General features: G+C 39.1%; 1 protein-coding gene across 1 annotated transcript in view; it reads right to left on the bottom strand.

The window, feature by feature from the left end:
* The window catches only part of PTBP1 (polypyrimidine tract binding protein 1), a 47,685-nt gene that overhangs the window by 4,209 nt on the left and 17,911 nt on the right, over positions 1-25,565 (bottom strand). Inside the window, exons 3-13 of the mRNA XM_044998819.1 lie at positions 19,528-19,603; positions 18,102-18,274; positions 16,634-16,780; positions 13,257-13,427; positions 11,406-11,516; positions 10,830-11,004; positions 9,676-9,750; positions 7,808-7,956; positions 4,993-5,026; positions 4,396-4,488; positions 3,522-3,738 (exon numbers count right to left, since the gene is read on the bottom strand). Coding sequence (XP_044854754.1) covers positions 3,522-3,738; positions 4,396-4,488; positions 4,993-5,026; positions 7,808-7,956; positions 9,676-9,750; positions 10,830-11,004; positions 11,406-11,516; positions 13,257-13,427; positions 16,634-16,780; positions 18,102-18,274; positions 19,528-19,603 — 1,421 coding nt within the window. The remainder of the gene's footprint in view (positions 1-3,521; positions 3,739-4,395; positions 4,489-4,992; positions 5,027-7,807; positions 7,957-9,675; positions 9,751-10,829; positions 11,005-11,405; positions 11,517-13,256; positions 13,428-16,633; positions 16,781-18,101; positions 18,275-19,527; positions 19,604-25,565) is intronic.

A 25,565-nucleotide genomic window follows, 5' to 3' on the forward strand; every position in this document is an offset into this window, starting at 1 on the left:
AGGTTTGCCATGGGCAGAAAAACACCCCCAAAATAAAAGCAGACAAGCAATCACAGATCCAAAAACATGACCTATGTAGGACTCTCCCCCGCCAGATTTTCAGAAATAAACTGATCTCTAGGTTACTATAATTTGCCTTATTGCCACCACTAAACAGTTCACAGGAGCACTGGGATTTAGCTGTAACTCTCTATTTTTTATTAAAAAACCCCAAAAGTTACAAACCTATTCTGTAACTGTTCTTTGAGATGTGTTGCCCATGTCGATTCCACTTCAACTGTGTGCATGGCCAGTGCATTAGTGTTAGATATTTCCCCCTTAGCAGTACCCAACAGGGCAGAGCATGCACCTCCTGCTGCCCCATGCTCCTGCGTGATGGCATAAAAGGGCATAGTTGACACCCGACTCCCTCAGTTCTTTAGATGGGAAGGAGGGTAGGTGGTGGAACAGACATATGCAACATCTCAAACAACAACAATTACAGGACACATTAGTAACAGTTTTCTTTTTGGAAATGATGCACATATCTTTTCTACTTCAGAGTACTCACTAGCTGTTCAATCTGGAAGCGGGATCAGAGTATCTGAATGATGACAGACTATATATGCAAATCTGGCACCATCTCTAGACTGCTGAGAGATGTACAATGAAAAGCAGAAATATGTATTTAAGACCAAATTGCAGCTCTACAAATGTCCAGAACAAGCAATTGACCTAGAAAGGCTGCGTGTGATTTTGATGGAAGTGCTAGCACCTTGTTCGGTGGAGTTGCATCTTACAAATGTATACAGGAGGAAGTCCACAACGAAATTCTTTGGGATGAGACTGGAAGGCCCTTCATCCTGTCCACAACCACCACAAACGTGGGGCCTAAACGGTTTAGGGCTATCCAAGTGTAATGCTATTGCTTTCCTAACATTCTTCTCATCCTTATGAGCATGAGGTTCAGGAAAGAAAGTTGGTAAGTATATTGCGTGATTGATGTGGAAGTGAGAAAATCTGGATGAGGGCAAAGGTATACCCTCCTGTCCTTGTAGAAGACTATCTACAGTGGGTCAGATACCAGGGCTCTCAATTCTCCAACTCTCCATGCAGATGTAACTGTTACCAAAAAGGCTACCTTCACTGACAGATGAAGCAATGAACAGGTAGCCAGAGGTTCAAAAGGTGGATCCACTGGTTTTGTTAACACCAGGTTTGAGTCTCCAGGGGGAATAGGGCTGTCTAGTTGGGGATATAATCAGCCCAGACTCTTCAAAAACCTTAGTGACATGGGTTTGGAGAAAAGTAAGTGACAACCAAGAGGTTATAAAGCAGAGATAGCAGCAAGCTGCACCCACATAATACCTCCACTCAGTCCTTTTAGCTGTAGGAGGCAGGGAACATGGAATTTTCTACTTGGGCACCTAAATAACCTCATTTATGGGGAGCGCCATGTGAAGGCCCCACAGATCCAAAGACATGAACTAATCTGTCTGAGCCCTCCTGAACTACTTTCAACTGTACATCTAGGGAGGAAGTCACCCTCTTTAAGAGGTCCTGGTGAGCCCTGTAACAGCAGAGGGGGGAGAAGAGAGAAAACACTACATGCTATTGCCTCCTAAGATGATGAGGCAGAACCCAAGAATGACTGAGGTGGAGCTCCAAAGAGGGATTCACTAAAGCAGATTGCCCATGTTTGGTACCAAGCTCGGGAGTGGCTTCCTGCAGCTCTTGCTGCAGAGCTTCGTGATGTCTACTGGAGGATGTGCAGAGGATCTGGAGGCACGAGGAAACCCCCATGGGTTCCAATATGGCCACTAATATGGTGCCAGAGCCCAATTTCTTCCAAGCCATGGCTTCCTAGAAGCAGACTAATGGGGAAGCTCTGCTGGATACCAGGGGTGAAAATCCCTTGGGAGAGTGATTGCCTACAACTGTGACGTAAGATTCCACTTCCAACTTGAACTATGAACTGGAGTCATCCGACCAAGCAGGCATGGTGCCTCTCTAAACCACGGAGTTGTGCCAGCAGTCTGGAGAGGATGGCATTAAGGAAATCATAGGTGGCTTGCCATTCAACAGCACTGTACAAGTACCAGGGTGGCCAGAGGTGCCCATGGTACTTGGCACTGAACCCAAGGGGCTGGCAGATCCACAAATGTCTGTTGGCACCATGCAAAATGATTCTTGAACCACTTGCAAAGCCAGCGCCAAGAGACAGACTGGGTGCTATGGTATGTGTCTCAGACATTGATGGCACTGGGAGATTCTCCTGCTGCAACGCAAAGAGGAGACAGACTATAGCACCACTCAACAGGAAGGTGCTCCCTTAGAGATTGGTCTCCATGGCATCAGTACCCATGCTGGAGTTGAAGACCCTGCCGGAGGTGCACTGATATATGCACTAGTGTCTCAGCACCAAGCACACACTACTCTCCTTTCCAGCTGGTTCACTTTCATGCTGGGGACCTTAATTTCCTGGATGCCGAATACCAGGGTGCAGTCTTGTAGTCCTCCTTTTTCAGTACTGGAGAAGGAGACTGGCACCGAGACTCTGCCATGACTGGAGGAGTGCTCCTAACTGAAGCAGAGGCATCTGATGCCCACCCCAAAGGGAAAGGTTATGAAGATGGGAACAGGGACTCCTTCCATAAAGAGGTGCTTTAGTGTGACTAGTCCTTTTTAGTTCTGGGCTTAAAGTATAAGGTGCAGATGTGGCACCTGCCCTGATGTGTGCTTCTCCTAGATACTTCAGGCATCAGCCTCTTGCATCTTTCAAGATTTGAAGCCTGGGGACCAAAGCATACCATGGTACCGTGCGCTGGTACTTCGAACAGGCAAGAACCAGGAGTGTACACTAAGTACACTAGTACAAAAAGGAAATCACTAGTTTAGAACTACGGTAGGACTATCAACTATTAACGAGTACCAACTATATACAATAGAAATGCTAAAAAAGAGGGAAACAGAAGCAAAGTAGAATGCTCCAACTGTCACATATGGTAAGAAGGAACTGAGAGGGGGTTGGGGGTAGTTCTGCCTTTTATACCATCAAGCAGCAATGCGAGGCAGAAGAGGGTGCATGTGCCACTCCAAGGGTACTACTAGGGGAAAAAATCTGACTCAAGTTCACTGGATGCATACACACCTGAAGTAGAATGGACATGTGCAAATCACTAAGAAGTGCTACCAATATCAAATTATTTTCTAAAAGATCAACCATAGAAGAACAAACCTACTCCAGGACTGATGACTAAGGGGACCAACTTGGACAGCTGGTGCCTTCAGGTTCCTGAAAGAAATGGATCTTAGAACTACAACTGCTGTGGGGAAATCTAGATGAGTTGACATAATGCAAGTTAGGCATGTGCAAGAGCTGACTGTCCCCGTTTTAAGATGAATGTGGCCAAACTTCACTAAACCCAGAGAATGCAGATCTTAAATTAATGCTCCACAGAACCTGGTACCCAATATCCTCTCCACTTGCAATGTGTGTCCCTTTTTCAGAGCATATGTACATTCCTCACATGGGTACTTACGGGATATTGGAGAGGTGAAGGGTAGCAGAAGGCGGGAAGATATTCTGGAAGTTTTTGGAGCCTGGTTTCTTGAAACGATGTAGAGGAGAGTTTCCATAGTCTTTAGTCAATCCCTGGTCTTCCTGTCCCTCACGGGGAAGCTGTACTGTCTGATGCTTAGACAGGGTGATACGGATGGGTTTCCCATTAAGCTTCTGACCATTTAAGTGACTCATTGCTACAACAATTAAAAAATAGCGTAAGGGAACAGAAACTGAGAGACTAGTTAAGGCTTACATTTAAGCCAAACCTAGAATTTCAATCAAATCCACTTCCCTATACAGACTGTCCAAACACCAAGACACCTATCATTACTACTATTTATTAACCTGCATCTTTTTAGTCTTTGCCCATTCTCATTTTACAATTAGCCGATTGTCCAGCATAAGAATATCTACTTGAGTGTAACACCAAACCCCAGCCTATTATGTAGGCAAGCAGTTCAGCGCATGGATACTTATTCTGCACCTTTTGAGAGCAACATTAGTATTGACTATCACTCTTCCACGGAGGAGGTATTTTGATTTATTGCTAACTTGACTGCCACAACAATATGGTCTAGTTGGATGTTAAACCTTTAAACAAGCAGCAGTGCTATGAAAGACTGCTACAACAGGTCAGGGGAGGGATAGCTCAGTGGTTTGAGCATTGGCCTGCTAAACCCAGGGTTGTGAGTTCAATCCTTAAGGGGACCATTTAGGGATCTGGGGCAAAAATCTGTCTGGGGATTGGTCCTGCTTTGAGCAGGAGGTTGAACTAGATGACCTGAGGTCCCTTCCAACCCGGATATTCTAGGATTCTATGCTACCAGAGTGATGCAACAGAACATGCTTACCAAGCTGGGCCTGGTTTCCGTCAGCCATTTGAACTAAGGCATTCTCCTTCTTATTAAATAAGATCTTCACCCTTTGCACATCACCATAGACTCCTTCAGAAAGTGAGGAGACAAGGAAAAAAGTCTTTAGGCAGGAAAAGAAAAGTCTCATCCAACTTAATAACAAATCAATTCAATACCAAAATCATCCACAACCAGGCTGATCTCATTCCAACCAAGTTTACTTATTCTGCTCTACTTAGGGGGAGAAACTTATACACAGCAGAATAATAATGGAACAATACATTAAAGAAAATAGATACTGGGTTTCAGCAAAAAGAAAAAAATTTAACTGCCAAAGGACTGAACTGGACAATTTAGCATGCTACCACAAATTTTAAACTCCTATAAAAAGACATGCAAAGCAATAAACCATGCATAACTGAACATAAAAATAAAGGCAAACTAAACTAAACAGCAAACTATGTAACAATGTAAAAAAATGAAATTATGCATTCAAAAATGGCAAACTGCAAACTGTACATTTTTGAAGTATCAAAAAAAGTAATCTCAAATAAATGAAAAACAAGGTAATAAAAAGTGTGAATAATAACATACCGAAAAGAATAAAGAGGCATTGGGGTGTAACTCTCTTTAGAGAACAGCAGAGCAAGGCAGCGGAGGGACAGGGAAGAGGTAAGGAATCGAAGGGGAGAGCGAGGTTGCACAAATCGTCCACAACGAGGAAGGGCAGAGTCCCCGCAGGAAATGGCGAAATTGGTTGATGGATGATGAAGTTTTCAAGATGGTTAATATTGAAGGGCAGGTTGGTTTCCGAAGAGCAGGGTTTTTTGGAGGGGGGATTTTTTTTATTTTATTTTTTTTGTTTCAAGCAACAACAGGAAGCAGAAGTACCGTGCAGTCAGTTGGCAAAGAAATTCCGGATCAGGGGAAGAAAAAAAAATTCAGGGATGGGGAGAAAAGAAAAAGTAGCAAAAAACACAGGTCAGTAAATACATAAGGAATATGTAGTGTTCCATCAGTCAGATTTACAGATTTCTACATACAATACTTGTTTTATAGAAATAGTTAATAGGTTTTACCTAGTGGAACACAATGATAAAGAAAAGCATTTTTACTTAAGATATACATAGAAGGTAAGAGACAGTATCACTGCGGAGTGACTTCTAGAACAGTAACAATGATATCCCAACTGTCCTTCTCAAAGGAATGATTCAAGACTTTTCTGGCCTCTAAGAGAATGAAACCTGTACTAACCGTCAAACTAAAAACAGCTTGAGAACACTCTGAAGTACCTGCTTAACACAGGAATGTTTAGTGGAGATGATTCGTGTTGCACACTTCACTGCAACTAAACTAAAGGAGAGCAGTCTCGACATGAATCATTGCTTCCAAAGCCAAAGATTAACTGGAATAACTGCTGCACCACTGCTAACTATATATCAGAATGAATTGCTAAAGGAGAAGCATCTGCTGTAAGGGGACACTACCACAGGTACTGGAGGGGAACGGAGATTTCCACATACTCAACACATTAATGAAGCAAGTATCTTACTGCAGAGGTCAGTGTGCCAATACTAATCAGCAAGGGCAGTAAGCAGGAGGAGCCTGTCCTCCCAGGGCACAATGATAATTCAACCTGCAGGCAAACACCAGCGCACACAGTCTACAATAAACATGGAAACTCAATGCAAATGGGAGAAATCTGGACTTCTCCCTACCTATCCCACTTTAGCTCTTAGGATTTAGAAAGAAATTTCACATATTACTAGAGGGAGAGAGTCACTCCAGGGAAATACGGTCTCTTAACTATCTAGTTGTTGCATAGGTAAGTTTCTAAAATACTGATTATACAAGCAGTGAAAAAAGTTTAAGTCTGTTAGTTCACTATAGGTATCAAAGTCTCTCTAACCCAAAGACAAGCTGGATGGATAGTGAAGAGGCCATCAAAAATGCAAGGCATGATGTAATTGCTTAATTCCTACATTCAGGCAAAAACATTTGTTCACACTGTTCAGAAACGGCTTTTAGAAGCCTAGTCAGTTTACAAAAAATCAAAATTCCAAATTTTAAATGCCTATACAGAAAAATGGATTCTGCTGTGCCTGTCATTGACACCTGAGCACAGCACATAACATCTGGAATCAAAGTGCACCTAATTTCACGATATTGATCTGAAAATTATAATGCCAGCCCTTTGCCAGTTAAGGGGCTCTCCATTTGTTTTGTTTAGGAAGTCACTGTTAACTCCTGAAGCATCATAACAAGAATTTCCACTCTAGGGACAATATCTAGCCTGTAATCAGAGCACCCTGAGAGCGCCACTGGCATTATCTCATGCCCTGAAGAAAACAGTAATGATAGTCAGGTGAAAAGAATAGTCTGAAAATTGATAGATTAAATTTGTTAATCAATTAATTAAATATTTTGATTATTCCTTATCTCATCCAGACTTCCCTTTTGAAGCAAAAGAGGTTTTACAGTTACTTTGACATGACTGATAAAAGTTTTATAATTACACATAGTAGGAATTAAGTTTTATGGGCAGTCTTACCAGATATAGTAAAGCATTATTTTTCAGGCAGTATAGACTTATCTTCTAATGCACACAAACTGAAATATAGTCTACACTTTCAATCCAACAAGCAGCCAAAAGTTGACTTAATAGAAATACATTTAATTCTTATCAAATGATTTTATATTTCATCCTTTTTTATTAGAAGGATTGTTCCAATTTTACTTGCCTTCATTTAAAAAAACAAATTTTTTCAGCTCTGAGAAAAGGTAAATGGAATTGAAAATGTAAATTTGTGAGTTAAGAGCATAAATAAAGAAAAACTTCAAGGAATCTTGGAAAGGAAAAAAATACATGTGCGAGCACATGGCAGAGGGAACACTGCAGAGGTACAATGAAGCCAAGCTGGCAGGGGTCAAGACATTAAACAGAAAGAGTAGAGGGCAGAATGAACTCTCTCTGTAGTTCTGAATTAATGTATAAAATTAGAACATGCCAAGGAAGGAAGGGAGGGACTTTGCTATTCTGTGACCCAAATCACACAAGATCCATGGGAGTGGGTGGGAGATTGTAAAAAAACAAGGGAGGGACACACTCTGTAGCTTTACGGGACCAGAGCAGACAGGCAACACCCTTGGCTATCAACCAAGGAAGAGCGAAGATTTCAATTTAAAAGATAGACCTTCCCATTTCCCTTTTAGTGGCTAGAGTATTGATCTGCTTTGAGATTTAAGACTGGCAGAGCACATTTCATCTGCTTTTCTAGTTTTGCCGTTTCCTTTAGGACACAGTAAGATTTCACTTTCAGTAAGTTCCACCACAATCTTAAGTGTTCAGAAAGTGAAAGCAGAGGTAACTGGAAGGAGAAAAAAAAAGTGAAATTACAACTCCACTAACCTCAGGGTTCAGATTGCTAACCAGCAGAACGGAGTTCCCTGCCCCAGTGAGGCCGGGAATGCCCATCCGTCCTGCTGCAGCCGCTGCAGCTGCTGCTGATGGGATAGCCAAAGGAGCAAGTGCTCCATGAACATTTGGAACTGACAAGCCTGGAAATTAAAGAATATTAGCCAGTAAAGAAATTAACAGCATGTACTCTGTCTGCTGCACTAGAAGGGAGCACTTCAAACCCACCAATCACAGTCCAAAAGCATTTACTCTAATAATGACAAGTGCCTCCAATTCTGACACAACTAAGAAGGAAATAGTCATCGGTTCTTCTAACAGTGTATTTCGCTCTCTTGCGGTGCCGGCTGCATGACAGATGCCTCTGGATGCGATCTGGCTGGTTTTAATATTTTACATGTTCCACAGGCTGCAGAACTGTATGAGTGCAAAGCCTCAATTCTGTGGGTGCAGGAAGGGTACCTACAAGCAGTGCGTTTGTAACACTATTCCAACCAATGCATGCCACAAGTGCTTCATTCGGTTACCATGCATGCAATGAAAACAAATATACACTCCTATGAGTTATTCATTACTCAATCTGAGAAAGGATTAATTTTATGTACAGGCATTTCTATGGTGCTCTTTGTAGGTACGTGATGCTCACAATATCAAACATACATCTCTAAAGGTACATCTATACTGAAAAAAAACCCTATGTAGAAGCAAGTCTCAGTGCCTGGGTCGACTGACTTGGGCTTGTGCTACAAGGCTAAAAATAGAGATCTTCTCCCTCAGGCTGGAACCTGAGCTCTGAGATGCCCCCTCCCCCCCCCCTCGCCAGATTTTGGAGCCAGGGACAGCTGACCAAGGCTCTGAGACTGTCGAGGTTTTTTGGGGGTTTTTTGCAGCACAGACTCCTTTCAATTTAGCGCTTTCAATCTTTAAGTACTGATAGAGCTACTGGTTGATTTCTTTCATAAATGATTATCATTATCTGTAGGGCATAGGTACAACCTCCTTAGAGGGATGACACATTAAAGAGGAATTCATGGCCAACAGACCACCTGGTTCATGACTAAATTTGCCCATAGACATCTCAAATTCCATTTAGCTATGCTGTTTCTACAGTTTATTGGTAACTCATTCCATAGTTTACTATAGTAAAAAGGAGCCAACCTAGTGCTTAGCCTACTATTTGAAGTTCAATACAAGTATTTACTACCCAAAAACTGATAAGGGTTTGAGAATGACATTTATTAAAATTGGCACGTCAGTCATATATGCATCATTTTGATATCTGCAATGATCCCTGAAGTTCATAGGGCTGTCTATTTACCACACTTAAGTTTAAATATTAACTTTATTCAATTAAAAGTATTAAAACAGAATGGAAAGTGGTTTCCAGTTTCAGAAGACGCTTCCGTGTAAGTGCTATAAAGTTAAAATTCTAGTGCCACTAACATACCAAATTTGCTATGCTTGGTACAGAGTTCAGAAACAGATGCAATTATCTTTACTTTCAAAATACTACTCATGACTACTGTGTGTGTCTTGGCTTCTTTCCCCTCCCACTATGTTGATTACTTCATTTACTACAGCCACACTTGTCCATGTAGATGGATTCAAGGACTTCAGTATCTTCCATCCCCCTATTTTGTCTACTTATTACAGGACCAGCTCATTCCATACCCTGCAATCAGCACACAGACTTAACAGTTCAGAGGGAATTAATATTTATTTTTCTAACCTAATGATCTTAAGACAACTTGGGTTGAAGTGGCTGTTCAGTGACCAAATGTTTAAAAAGGCACTGCTCTAGCAATGGCCAGCATTTGCAAGGCAACCTAAGGAATTCAAGTTTAATGTTTGGAATACAGTACCTGCTTGAGGAATTGCAAAGGCAGGAGGGAAGCCAGCTCCTGCATATGGAGAGGCAGAAATTATTCCTGGAGCTCCTATGAAAGAGAGTAAAACAGTAAGTCTATGAATTTAATTCCAATAAATAAGACAACTCCACTTCAGACAGCCAGTTTGTATAGTCATGTCTTGAAATGCATGTAACGGAGTACAGACTAAGCTCCTAGACAGATCACAAAATTAGAACCGTCTCTAAAACCCAATAAAGCTACTAAATATTTCTTTTAAGAGTGTCACCACTGAATGCCAAGAACCAGTTTCCTATTCTAAGTTTAGCTTTGAAGACACTTTCCTGCTTTGAAGCAGCAATTAAAAACTGTTCTATCTACTTTGTACTTTTGAAAAGGCTACTACTTTTTCCTATGTCATGTCACTTTCAGTATAACACCATTCTCAAAGAGCCAGGGATATAACTAGTAACTCCAGTCACTCCAAATCATTGACAGACCACCAGGTGGCACTAACAGCACAGCAAATGGACAAGCATCTGCAAGGATTCTTGGTAAAGGGAAGCGAGATGGCTTATCAAAGATGCATGGTAAAAAAAATGTAAAAATGGAGTACAACCATATCAGTGTTCCATGTTATTAGCTTAAGACTTATATGCCACCAAAGAGACTAAATGGAGATTAAATTGACTGATCCAATGCAGAATAATCTGTTGGTTAAGCAGTAAATCCAACTTTGGATACAAGTCTTGGTTACCACACAAATCGAACCATCAGGGGAAAAAAAAATACTGTCTATGGGGGTAACTCTTCTGAATGGAAGGAGCTGTTGCTAAAAACGCATTAATGGGTTACTGCCAACTTTTGCTTTGCAAAATGCAATTTCAGAGCCAACAGTTAATTTCACTATAGAGGGGGTAATTATGAAATGAAAAGGAGGAACCAGATGTACTCCACTAAAGATTGATACTTCTTGTTGTTCAGGGAACAACAAAACATCTCATTCTGTACAGAAAGTGGTTTGAATCAACAGTGCAATGAGCAATTACGATTTGTGGTGTGTCAACACTCAGATACCTTCACTACCTGACTCAAGTTCTGAATGTTGAAGCCCGCAATACACAGACTTTTAGGAAGAAGTCAATAGATTATTAGAGGGGCTTTCTTACCAAAAGCAGCTGCCATGGTTTGATCAAGAGAGGGCTGGCTATCCCCAGAAGGTAAATCGGGTCGTGTGTAATCTCTGCTCTTATCATTGTTGTATTTAACATTGAGGCTTGTGAGTTTGGAGAAGTCGATGCGCAATGTGCAACAGGCATTGTAGATATTCTGCCCATCTAAAGACTGCAGAAAAACAAACCAGAGCTCTTTTACCTTGTCAAAGGTACCTTTATGCTAAAGAACAAATCTGATTAACCTGGATAGTTATTCAGACATCTTAAAGCTGTGAGAATAAGAGCAAATATCTTGCTTAGATAACATGTTAAATAATTTTATAGCAATATCCTGACACTGAAAATTTCACTTTCGATGCACTTATTGGTGAAATTCTCTCCCAATTACACACAGAAAACCTCAGTGAAACAGTTGCACATGTGTAATAGAGCAGGATTTGACCCTGTACTATTATAAACATTTCCATGCGACAGAAGCAAGACACAGCTGTTCCTAGATCTGTTGAAACCCTCTCTTTTACAAGTCATCCCTTAAGGAGTTTAGGTGTGTGGAGCTGCCAGTGTACTCACCAGTTTGGCATGCTGAGCACTCATAGGGTCAGCATATTGTAACAGGGCCTGGAACTGGTTGTTCTTGGTGAATGTAATTATTTTCAGCACTGTGCCAAACTTGGAAAAAATCTGCAAGATAAAGTTTGCATACCATCTCATCTCGTGTTTCTAATAGTTGTTGTCTCTTTGTACCTCTGCTTTTCACAATAAGAAACTGCAAATAAAGCCACTTTCATCTTTTCATCTAGTTTTTATTAAGATCAGAATGGAAAAGTAACTTAGGAAACAGTGTTAAAACATATTTCTCAACTATGTTCTGATTGTTTAATGAACGGCTTGTGGATCTCTGCAAAGGCTTACTGAATTTGAATTTCCAAAGCTGTATTATGCATGATTTTAGCTTTCCTGTGTAAAAAACTTTAGTACGACAATGCTGAAACCCTGCTAAGAGAAATATTTTAGTAGTTTCCCTGAATAGTTATTTACTGCCACTGGAGTTAAAGATGTTTAAGCAAAGCCACTTTCCTGTTTTATGTTATGTTAAAAATCTGGTAACTTTAATTTGTATCTTTGTCTTGAAGTCAAGGTGACTAATACCATGTATGGCAAATAGTTGGAGGAAGCATTCGGGTCTCTTTTTTGAAGAATCCATATTAGACTAATAGAAACATCTATGACAGTTTGTACTTGCCACTGCACGCATGCTTACCAACATGAGAAAAATATTATGCATGCATAACTAGCTACCTTTTAAAAGATACGATTAGGTCCTTTCCCTTTGTGTCTGACTCACGACCAGCTACTATTTTGACGTGGGGCTCTTCTCAAAATTACTTAAAACTCACCTTCTAGCTGGATAACTTGTGCTGTTAAAGCATGTGTTGTAGTATTTGCACTTAGGGTATTTCTGAATGAGTGTTTGAAGGAAGAGGATGCTTCACATACAAAAATAAAGCTTTGCATTTTAAACTGAAAAGACACTGAACAGAGCAAAATTATTGTCACTGGTGCCCTTTGCAATTAAAGAAATTAGCCTGGTTTAGTTCCACAAGAGTAAAATTTTAAGTTTCTATTTTAAATGTATGCTTTTGTTGCACTTGTGCTACACTAGTTTTTTTGTTATGGTTGACAGCATCTATAAGAATTTAAATGTGGCACATTTTACTAGCATTGTAAGTAATGCCCATCAACTAAAGTTTCCTGGTTTAAGCCATGACACTATTTCACTGACCAACTCCCTAACTTTACCAGTAGTCTCATTGAAACAGTTTTGCCGAGTGTAGTCTGCCTTACCACTGCCTACACTTCAAAATTTTCCTAGACAGAATTTTTGACCTATTCTGTATTCCTTATTTTTTGCTTCACTGCATGAAGGATGCTCTTGTGTTTATTGGACCACAAGTCTTGAACTCCTATCACCTCAATAGACTTCACAGGACTAGATTTCAGGTGGGGAGTGAACACTAGCAAATTAATGCAATGCAATACAATACTGTGAATGTGACTTGGCAATTAAAAATTAGGGGATACTACAGGAAGTGCTATTACTTTGTCATTGACTATTCAGCTTTAAAAACAGCCGGCAATGTGAAAATGTTGATGTGCCAGCCAACTGTTTATCTGGATTCTCTGAGATGCTTTTGTGTTTTACACTGCTAAAACACATTTATGTATCACTGTAAATGCACATGGTGCTTTACAGATGTAAACATTCCCAGATGCAAGGACTTAACCTAAGACAAAGGAGAAAAAAACTGAAGGGATGATCACATGAAGGTGGTTTTGGATAAAGCAACACTGCTCCATACGAACTGCTGTTGCCATTTCTTCCACATTGATCTGCAAGTGGAAATTTGAGCATGAGCTCACCTGATGCAGGACATCCAGAGTGACAGGATAGAAGAGATTTTCCACAATGATCCTCAAGACAGGGCTCTGGCCAGCCATTGCCATTCCTGCATCCACTGCAGCAGCAGAGGCTGACAGTGCCAGGTTTCCAGACTGAACAGAGTTCACTGCTTGCAGAGCTGCCTGGGCCCGCTGTGGAAAGAAACATCCTGTCCGGTTAATAATACTGCAGGTAGAAGTACTCAAGTTTAATTTTTTTGTTGCAAGTTCCCCACTTGAAAACTACCATAGAACACAACACTGACCACCACAATTGGAGACTAGCAGTTTGTATAAGGAAACTTACAACTAAGAGCCTGTTCATGTATCTGTACATTTCAAAGTTTCTGGCAGTGGTTGCACACTTCAGAGCCAACAAGAGCATTGCAACATAAAAATGCAAACTAGACGTTCACACGCATGAACTGCTTACAGGAAAAGACAGCTAGAGTTCATACTTGCTATGATCCCGTTACTAGTGATTGCTTCCCCTCCACCAACCCTCCCAAAAGCCTAAACCAAGTGATCTTGTTCAACATTTGTTGATGCCAGGTCTGTGTTATTCCATAATAAAGAACTTCAGATTGAGCACACCCACACCCTAGATGAAGAGTCTGGATTACTAGCATCATTACTTGGATCCATGCCAAACAAGCAGCACCAGTAACATTACACATTTCATTTTATAACTGTTATTAGGGTCATGCTAGAAACACATGTAACAGGAGTGAGGAAAACAGAAAAAGGCATAGAGACAGAACTATCCTAAAAGTAACACCACGACACACTGGGGCTTCACCCTTCTAAATGTGCAAAGAATACTCCCTCATCCCCAGGACTGAGAATTAAACTAGAATTAAGGCTCTTAGTCATGGTGTTTTCAAGTGTCTTCTGCTGTAAAGAAATACAACTGGCAAGTCAGAGCTGAACTTTTGACAAGCTATAGAAACTGACAACACAACGATTAAAAAAAAAAGGTTGCTCATTAAACTATTTAGGAAGTTCAAACAAGTTTACAAATCCTTGATGTTTTAAGGACAGTGAAGTTAAAAGAAACTTGAAAAAAATACTTTCATAAAATGGAGGAAGTCTCCCTTTGTGGGGTTCCTGTTCTGAGACTGTTTATAGAACATGCTGGAAATTGGAATATGCACAACATTACTATTTATCAGATACCTGGGCTCTCGGAATCACATCTGTGTTCACTTTACTTAACATAAGAATGGCCATACTGAATCAGACCAATGGTGCATCTAGCCCAATATCCTGGCTTCTGACAGTAGTCCATGCCAGATGCTTCAGAGGGAATGACTAGAACAGGACAATTTCAAATGATCCATCCCTGTCATCCAGTCCCAGCTTCTGGCAGTCAGAGATTTAGGGACACCTAGAAATGGGATTACATCTCTGACCATCTTGGCTAATAACCATTGATGGATTTATCCTCCAGGAACTTATCTAATTCTTTTTTGAACTAAGTGATGATTTTGGCCTTCATGACATCCCCTGGCAATGAATATTTCCTTATGTTTGTTTTAAACCTGCTGTCTATTAATGTCACTGGGTGACCTTTGGTTCTTGCATTATGTGAAGGCGTAAACAACACTTCCTTATTTACTTTCTCCATACCAGTTATGATTTTATAGACCTCTATCATATCTCCACCGGTAATGTCTTTTCCATGCTGAACAGTCCTATTCCTTTTAATCTCTCCTCAAATGGAAGTTGTTCCTCACCCTTAATCATTTTTGTTGCACTTCCCTGTGCTTTTTCCAATTCATTCATATATATATATATAAAGTGCAACTAGAACTGCATGCAGTATTCAAGGTGCAGACATACAATGGATTTATATAGTGACATAATACTTATTGCCTTATCTAGCCCTTTCCTAACTGTTCTTAACATTGTTCATTGTTTTGACTGCAGCTGCAGCCTGAGCAGACGGATTTAAAGAACTATCCTCAATGACTCCAAGATCTTTCTTGAGTGATAACAGCTAACTTAGTCCCCATCCTTTAGTACGTATAACTGGGATTATGTTTTCCAGTGTGCATTACTCTGCATTTATCAATGCTGAATTTCACTTGCCATTCTGTTACTAGTCACATTCTCTGCAGTGAAGATCAATGCAAAGAATTCATCTGGCTTCCCCTTAAGAGCCTTGTCTTCCTTGAGTGCTCCTTTAGCACCTCAATCACCCAGTGGCCCCACTGATTGTTTGGCAGGCTTCCTGCTTCTGATGTTCTTAACATTTTTTCCTGTTTGTGTGTCTTTTGCTAAATACTCAAGTTCTTTTTTGGCCTACCTAATTATATGTTTACACTTGATTTGCTGGAGTTTATGTTCCTTTCTATATTCCTCAGTAGGATCTGACTTCCAATTTTTTAAAGGAAGACTGTCTCTAACCTCCTCTTTTACTCTATTGCTTAGCCATGGTGGCATTTGTTTGGTCCTCTTGTTTTTTTATTATTATTTTTGGGGGGGAGGGGGGCGAAGAGAGAAAACATTTAGTTTAAGCTTCTATTATGGTGCTTAAAGTTTCCATGCAGCTTGCAGGCATTTCATTCATGACTGTTCCTTTCAACTAACTTCTTCATTTTTGTGTAGTTCCCCTTTTTGGAAGTTAAAAGCTTCTTTTATAGTTTCCTCTCTACCAGGAAGCTTAAATTTAATTACATTATGGTTGCAATTACCGAGCAGTTCAGCTATATTCATATCTTGGACCAGATCCTGTGTGCCACTTAGGGCTAAACCAAGAATTACCTTTCCCCCGTGTGGGTTCCAGGATTAGCTGCTCCAAGAAGTAGACGTTAATGTGGTCTAGAAATTGTCTCTGCATCCCATCCTGAGGTAACATGTACCCAGACAATATGGCGATAGTTGAAATCACCCCTTATTATTGGTTTTTCTGTTTTTGTAGCCTCCAATACCCATAACAACAATCACTATCACCATCCTGGTCAGATGGTTGTGTACTCCTATTGCTATACTCAAATTAATCAAGCATAGAATTTCTATCCAGAGAGTCTCTATAGTACAGTTTGATTCACTTAAGGTGTGTTTTTTTTTTTTTAAACTGTATTTGACTATGCTTTCTTTCACATACAGTGCCAGTCCCCCACCGGGATGACCTACTCTGTCATGCCTATATATTTTGTACCCTGGTATTACCATGTCCTGTTGATTATCATTGTTCCGAGTTTTATCCTCATTTAATATCAGGCACTCAAGTTCACCCATCTTAGTATTTAGAGTTCTGGCATTTGTATGAAAGCACTTAAATTTGTCAATTTTAGGTATCTATCTATGTGCTAGGCAGTTGTTATTGAAGGACAATAAAAAGAATTACTACTCACTGCTTGGTTTGGAGAGTTGTCTGTTTTGAGTTCCTTGTGGTTGGAGAACTGAATGTAGATGGGCTGGCTTCGAAGGACTGGAGTGACTGTGGTGTAGTAACTTACCATGGTGTTGGCTGCTTCCTCAGTGTTCATTTCTATGAAAGCCTGCATAGGATCACAAATGCGACATGTCCCGGTTATTAGCAGAGCTGTTTACATTAAGGTAGCAATTTGAATGCTGAATGGTACCATGATGTGACCAATGGAAGGTCTTCTATACAGAATATTAAATGAGATTCAGGAAGATGTACAGCAGTAGTGTGTTCGGAGTCTGTGTTTACATGCAAGCTTTCAAGGCCACTTGCTTGTACAACAGAATTGCAAGAAGTTTTCAACTAAGTCTTGTTTTTACAGACACAAATATTGAAAACACGTGAATTTTCACTATGCAGTTAAAAATACCAGCTGCATTTGCTTGGGTCTCATTTTTAGGACTTCAGATTGCAATTTTTGGCAACAGATCTGTTATAAAAACAGTTTGCAAAAGAATTTCAGTAATCAGACTGAAGAGACCATCAAATCCAACAGTGCCAAAAGTGTGACAGTGACACTAGCTCAGACTGAAGTATTACCCCAGATTTCACCCTACTTTCACTTTTTTCATTTGTAGATATAAATCAGGCCTTACTCTTGTATATTTTAAATTTACTAGCTAAAATCTCCCACTTTTTAAAAATAGCATTTAAAAAACTGAACAACTGAGTGTTGCATGAAACCACATGCACTACGTATTAACACGTAACATAGAACCTCACTAATTCTCTGCTAATCTTCAAATCTGCTTATTCTTATGATCTCATACTACTTCTAAGATGCAGATGTGGTGCAATGAGTCATTACTTTTATGATATACAGTATAAATATCAAATTAAAACAGCAACACTTTATTCTCTGATTTTTTGCAAGTATAAAAGTATTTCATGTGATACAGTAAATGTAAAACTGTTTGCTTCTTTGCTTTCCAATTTATAATCCACAATGGATTTCCTGGTTACCATTAATTAGCACTAACCTACTACATTGTCCAACTGGAGTTTGGCTCTGACTATTTGTTACATTTTTAGGCCTCCTTTAACTTCAAAAGTTAGAAGTCCAAAGAGGCTAGTGGGCCAGCATGACTAAGAGCTGGGTCACATCAGTCTTGTCTAAACTACTCTCCTGCTTTGTATTTTACAATCAATTATAATATAGAGAAGTGACTGCATGCAAGCAGTGTTTGAAGTGCCTGAAGTCAGAAAAGGCAGTGTTTTTGAATAGCTCTTAAATTAAAATAATCTTGAAACAAAAAATGTATCTGAACTTAGTAACTACTATCTGGCAGTTGTGAAAGTTGTATTAGCAACATGCATCTTATTTGCTGATGCCATGACAATGGTTTCAATCAAGTCTCCCATAAAATCCCCACTTACAATTGTTGGGACAGTACCTGATTTTTTCCTTTCAGCATTAGAAGATTGGTGACTTTGCCAAAAGGTAATCCCAAAGAAATGACTTCTGCCTCTGTGACGTCACTGGGGAGTTTACGGACGTGAATTACTCGCGAAGGGACCCCCGCACTTCTACTGTCACCTTTGAATTTTTTGCTGTCATTTCCATTAGCTGAAAAGAACGAACAAGCATTGTTGGTTGTTACAGTTCCACATGATCTGAGACAGGGCATCAGGTTACCACTTTGTCTTGCATTTTGCCTCCCACATTCAGTTTCCAACTCACCAAATTAAAAGAAATTCCATGCTCAGTCTAAGGCAACCCAAATATGAAGACACATGGTTCTACTCATTTTTTCAAAATTATATAAGTGAGCTGAGTGACTTAGCAGCAATGGAATCACAAGTTAACTCTCAAGTGGCTATTTTACCATTTATGTTTACAGTATGCCACAGCCCATTTTTCTATTCTAAGGTTTGAAACACTTAGTCTGCTTTTTCCTTTTCACTTTGACTAGTATTACTGGTGGTGAAGCTGCTTTTTGAGGGGGCTCATGCCTTAAATAGGCAATATCAAACAGCAAACATATGGCAACTCTAGACTTCATCTTAGCTCAGCTGGATTCTGCATCATCCGATTGCTAGCCATACATTGTTAACTGCATACTAACATACACTAGATGATATAGCTTGGCAGAAAGACCAGAAGTTAAGCAGAACATAAGATAATTCTGGAGGATTGTGTTAGCTCAAAGTTGCAGAATTTGAGGCAAATAAAGCAAATCATGAAATGCAGCATTCTTCACTCAAATACTAATGAGTTTATCTAGAGCAGGATTATGAACTCACCTCCATATTGAAACAGTCTTGCGCAGTAATACCCATCATGGTGACTATATACACCTCTACTTCAATATAATGTGACCCGATAAAACACGAATTCGGATACAACACAGTAAAGCAGCAGCACGGGGGGGGGGGGGGGCGGGGCACCGAGGCTACGCACTCTAGCAGATCAAAGCAAGTTCGATACAACGCGGTTTCACCTATAACGCGGTAAGATTTTTTGGCTCCTGAGGACAGCGTTATATCGAGGTAGAGGTGTATATCCGAAATCAACCTAAGGAACAATTTATGCTTAACTGCAGAGGTTTATAGTATGAACTGTGTGGTCTAATCCCTGAAAGGGCCATTTTAGCAGTTGTCCTGTGATACCAATTTTGTTCAAGCTGCTGGGCCTTTTAAGGATGTAGGACAGCAGCTAGTCAGATATTTTGTATGGTCTTATACAAACCCTAACCAGAACAAGCAGTGAGAATGAAAGCAGAGATTTTAAACCAAGAGCAAGTGGAATAAAGTAGCCCTGCTAATTGTACCTTCAACACTCATCGTGGGTTGCTATACTTTTTTTGCTAGCAATTTTACCTGCAGAAGCAGAGTTGCTGCTCATGATAAAGGGTCCGTTAGTAACACAAGTAGAGAAAAGCTCGTCAGATCCCCGCTGGAAAAGAAAAAGATGGAAAAGGGTAAGTTGACAGCATTTTTCTAAATTCTATTCAGGTACTTTGAGAACAGGAGGACAATTCAGAAATTAAGATGGTAGAGAAACCAAGCAGAAGTGTGTAAGGGAAAATACTTTGACAGTAGATCTACTTGGCCTTTCATTCACCTGTATGTAATTTTAAGTCAAGCAAATGTGTAGAGCTACATAAATTTGGTGGGGGGGTGTAAAGTGTGAAGACCACCAGGAATAAAAACCTCTTGACTGCATACCTTCCTGAGCTATTAGGATAACAGGCACTGAAACTCTAGTGGCAGAATTACCTATACCAGACAAGATTTTCATCCACTCTTTAGTTTAAAAAACAATACTACTACTAGTCACCCTGGCAGCAACATTAAACTATCCCACCCTTCCTAATATTTGCCTTAGGTTACAAAGAACGAGTCAAAAAGCTCTAAATGCTACTGCTAGTTAAACCCTTACTTATAAGGTCTAAAACCATGCCATCTAAAAACACTATGTGAGGTTCTGCTAAACAAGACATATGATGCATGTTTTTCAGTGGTAAGGAGAAGTCCCGGGTTACAAAGACAGATCAGGGACTGAAAATGCAATGCTACAAGTCTTTCCCCAGATAGTTTTTGCCATTTATTTGATAGTGTCCTGTTATAAATCTAGTGGATGTTTTATTTTATTAAATTATCTCCAGATATCCGAGTCCATATGTACACTTTCAGCAACAAGTATTGTGGCCCTTTGTCTGCCATTTTCCTTTAAGTTCTTTAATTTGTATCTCAGGAGCTAGAGTTTAGAGTGTAACAAAGAGCACCCAAATTTCCATATTAAATAAGTGCCCTGGAGAACTAGAATCAAACACCTGGATAATGTACAAGTTTAGTCTAATAAAAATGCTGAACAGATTAAACTATTTGAAATACAGACAATATTTATTACCAAAGCACTGGGCCAGACTGATACCATCACTTTTCAGTGGGACTACTCAAGGCATAAGGTACTGTGCAATCAGCAGGGCTACTTGTTGAGCAAGTAACTATCCAATGAACATAAAAGTGGCACAACCTGCAGCTTCTGAGTAACTCATTGTAAAGTTACATTTCTATATGGGACAACATGCAAATTTCTTTCTAGAGCTGATCTTTAAAATCAGTTTGGATACAAACTACTGTTGCTTTCATTAACAGAAATTGTGTTTCTATCAGTGAGACTACATAGACAAACTTCTGATTGCTACTGTAAATTTAATGGAGACAGTTAAAAATTCCACATTTTTCCACGGATCACAACTATGACAATTCTGACCCTTGACACTAATGCAATTACAATACTGAACAGTCTGGTACTTTATCTCCCAATACCTTGCAATCAGTCAAAAGAACATCGTCAGAGAAACCAGACAGATCTGTGAAACAGTTGACAGTGACTGACATAAGTATTCAAATGATTCAACCACCTAGTTTACTTCTATTGATCAAGGCCAATCTTACTTAAACAGCATTGGCTGGTCACCCTATTTTTACTATGAAGAAAAAAGCAAAACTGCATATAACCTCAAACTCATTAACTATCAGTCTGGCTTGTATTCATATTGGTGTAGGTAGTTTTAGAACAAGCTAATCATCTCTCTAATTTTAATTTAAGTTAGTGCTACACAGCAAAACAGTCTCAACGCTGAAGTCTAAAAAAATTATATAGGAGATTTGAACACTCAGAATAAGTAAGTTGGCTATTACCAAATAGGGCATTTTTTTTAGCTGTAGGTCAATTTTTTATCTTGATCCACACATGAAATTACTGCACAACAAAGACTTCCCCTGGTAACTGAGAACTTGGTTTATCTACTTCTATAGTCTCTGCCTCAATCAAATGGGAAGTTGTTCTGTTTTCCAACATCTTAATGAAACCATACTCCTTTATCATCACACACTCCAATTACTGGAAACAATCTCTTAACATGGCAGCTATCTAGTGACAATTGAAGGAGTAACAGTATCTGTGCAAAGACAAAAGCACTCTGCTCACTGCATCTGTGAGCAGGTTTAAAAAAGTAGGTCATACAAGAAGCTCAAAATGAACTGGAGTTATATTCTAAATAAATTTTATCTTTGTGTGTTGAATTTCCTGTTGGGCGACTTGCTAACTACTTTCCAAAGCCAAATGCAATACTTTGGTGAACACCACAAGATAACTTGGGAACCTGATCTAGTTTGTGGTCTATGCGTCATTGGTGATCTGCAAAGCATTTGTTGGGGTCTGCAGAGAGTGGACTAGACACACTAGGTTGTTTCTCGTTTCCTACCAATAAACTGCATTAAGAACAACTTCACTATTAAGATGCAGTCCATCTTGCAAAAGTTTGGGAACCCCTGAACCACAGCAATTGGAACTGAAGTATTACACCATTTTAAATTTAGAGGGTGTTTTTAAAAAAAAAATGAAAATAAACCTTTGTAAAACTTAAGATAAAGTTGTTCCATTACATTTAAAAAATCCCAATAAATCTGTTCTCAGGAACATTCCTCTGCTATACCTAAACACTGCAACATTGCTAATGCATGAGAAACTAGGAGTCAAATTGCAACTGGTTATTAACAAGTGCACCTAGTTTATTTTCATTGTCCAATACAAGCTAAAGCAGCATAATCTTGGTTCACATTTCACTGTTTAAGTGTCCATCTATGATGGCATTCATAACATTTATTTAAAAAGAAAAGAAAGACTTTTGGTTGGGATTTTCAAAATTTCCAAGGGAGGTTGACTGCCTCACTCCCTGAAACGCTTTTGCAAATCCCAGCTTTTAACCCAAGTATCTTTGGGAAAAAAACCATGATTGCTAAATTTTCTATTTACACACCAGGCAAGGTTTTATGGAATCAGAAGTCTCCAGTATCAAGCTGATGGCATGCAGACATTGGTTCTGCTCACACAGTAAGTCCTCATGATATATCTATAGAAACACTAGAAGAATAAGCCACTTATTTGCCCTCTGCAGGAGATAAGTTTAGGAAACTATCAACTGGAAAAACAAACATTCGTACTATGGCAGAAAGAATTTGGCTCCTCCAAATCTGCCAGCCTGAATGATGCTTTTGTAGTACTTTGAAGAGTTACACCATTTTCTTCTTGCACTTAAAAATATATGTCAAGTGTATATAAGCAAGAAATGCTTACTGCTGCTAGTTTTCCACACTTCAGGATTTCTTTAATCAAAGTGTAACGTCACAAATCCACGCCCCTCTTATCTTCAAGACATTCTAAATGCCTGCTGTGACAAGAGCCAGAAGGTAGAGGGGGAAGACTGTTTTACACCAAAAGAAGCAGCAGTCTATTTGTAAGCTTCCCAGCTGGAAATGTGAGCTAATGAAGCGGTAGAACTGAAGAGACTGGAAAACTACAATTACACTGTCTTGCCTACATGGGGAAATTTACAGAATTACTGTACCCGTATAACTTTGTGTATACACTTGTTTGGAATAATAGTGGCCGTTTTCAGTTTAGCACAAGATATGCTATGCATAAGCTTCGAGTTGTACTAGTAATATTATTCCACAAAAAGCAACTTCAGGAAGCCAGCCAACCAATTTGGTGCTCTTTAAAGTCTCTTACCATCAAAAAACACAAAGAAAGGTTCAGCCATTTATTAAGTTTTGGAACCAAGGAATGCAGTTTATACTTAAAGAGCCAGCATTGAGTGATTCTCAGATATCCAGTATTAAGACTCAGAAGTCTACATGTGTTTTAAAAAACAAAATAACTAAAAAAAGCTTAGTAAACTGATTCCCCTTTTACTTCCTTTTAGGGCTGTCAAGCGATTACAAAAAATTGCACGATTCATCACGCTATTAAACAATAGAATACCATGTATTTAAATTTTTTGGATGTTTTCTACATTTTCAAATATTTTTATTTCAATTACAACACAGAATACAAAGTGTACAGTGCTCACTTTATATTTATTTTTATTACAAATATTGGACTGTAAAAAAGAACGTATTTTTCAATTCACTTTACACAAGTACTGTAGTGCAATCTCTATCATGGACATTGAACTTACAAATGTACAATTATGTACAAAAAACTGCAATAAAAAATAAAACAATGTAAAACTTTAGAGCCCACAAGTCCCAATCAGTCCTACTTCTTGTTCAGTCAATTGCTCAAACAAACAAGTTTGTTTACACCTGCAGAAGGTAATGCTGCCTGCTTCTTATTTACAGTATCACCTGAAAGTGAGAAAAGGTATTTATATCAAACTGTTGTCGCTGGCATCGCTTCGCAAGATATTAAGATGTGCTAAAGATTCATATGTTCCTTCATGCTTCATCCACCATTCCAGAGGACATGCATCCATGCTGATGATGGGTTCTACTCAATAACGATGCAAAGCAGTGTGAACCAACTCATGTTCATTTTCATTGTTTGAGTCAGATGCCACAAGCAGAAGGTTGATTTTCTTTTTTGGTTCCCTAGTTTACGCAAAGTGTTGCTCTTTTAAGACTTCTGAAAGCATACTCCACATCTCATCCCTTTCAGATTTTGGAAGGCATTTCAGATTCTTAAATCTTGGGTTGAGTGCTGTAGCTAGCTTTAGAAATCTCACATTGGTACTGTCTTTGCGTTTTGTTAAATCAGCAGTGTGTTCTTAAAACAAACAACATGCTGGGTCATCCGAGACTGCTATAACATTAACGCATTTTTTAAAACGAGTGTCATCAGCATGGAAGTATGTCCTCTGGAACAATGGCTGAAGCATGAAGAGGCATATGAATCTTAAGCATATCTGGCAGGTCAATATCTTGCAATGCCAGCTACAACAGTATCATAGGAATGCCTGTTCTCACTTTCAGGTGACATTGTAATTAAGTGAGCAGCATTATCTCCTGTAAATGTAAACAAACATTTCTCTTAGCAATTGGCAGAACAAGCAGTAGTACTGAGTGGACTTGCAGCTCTATAAAGTTTTACATTTTGTTTTTGAGTTCAGTTATGTAACAAAAAATGTATTTGTAACTTGCACTTTCATGATAAAGAGATTGCACTACAGTACTTGTAGGAGGTGAACTGAAAAATATTTTTTTATAATTTTTACAGTGCAAATAATTTGTAATAAAAAAGAATATAAAGTGAGCACAGTACACTTTGCATTCTGTATTGTAATTGAAATCTATGTATTTGAAAATGTAGAAAACACCCAAAAATAATATAAATTTCAATTGGTATTCTATTGTTTTAACAGTGTGATTAAACGCAATAACTTGTGATTAACTGAAAAGTAAACTGCGATCAATCAACAGCCCTACTTCCTGTAGATCTTATACTGTAGTGCATTCTTACCCTTCTAATTGCTGCATCACTTTTTACAAGAACCCTGCAATTTTGTTCCCAGACTACTCTCCCAAAGGCCCAGGATTATATCTCTACACAAATAGCTCTTCAGATACTGAAGTTAACATTTATGACAGGTAACACTACGTTATTCATCTTGCAGTGCAATTTCTGAAAGCCATCTCCCTTACCCACCTCGTATTTCAGAAGAGTAACCGAACACCATGAGGAATGGTGTTAATGCTAGTGTAAGAACTCCTATTAATTCATATTTTCTATTATAGCTATTGAAATATTACTTTTCTTGTTGTTTGCAGAAAACAAAGCATAGCAAGTGCATGTAAATATGTTGATAAGTCTTGTCCAGGGTAGCTGTATACCTTGTCTTTGTAGTCCAAAAAAACCACTGATGATTAGCTACATCATAAAATATTAACAGGTTAAATACTGACTGTGGGTGTTTCTATGGCAGCAGCCTACTTTTGTCTACCACACACATAGCAACCGGTTTGTTGCTCTAGCAGCATTTATCTAATAAAATGCACCTACACACCATGTAGTCTAGCTGTACAATATAACTTGAAATAATTCTTTCCTCAAAATTTTTGGAAAGGAA

The sequence above is a fragment of the Mauremys mutica genome, chromosome 24, assembly GCF_020497125.1.
Source record: "Mauremys mutica isolate MM-2020 ecotype Southern chromosome 24, ASM2049712v1, whole genome shotgun sequence".
In the NCBI taxonomy this organism is placed as follows: Eukaryota; Metazoa; Chordata; order Testudines; family Geoemydidae; genus Mauremys; species Mauremys mutica.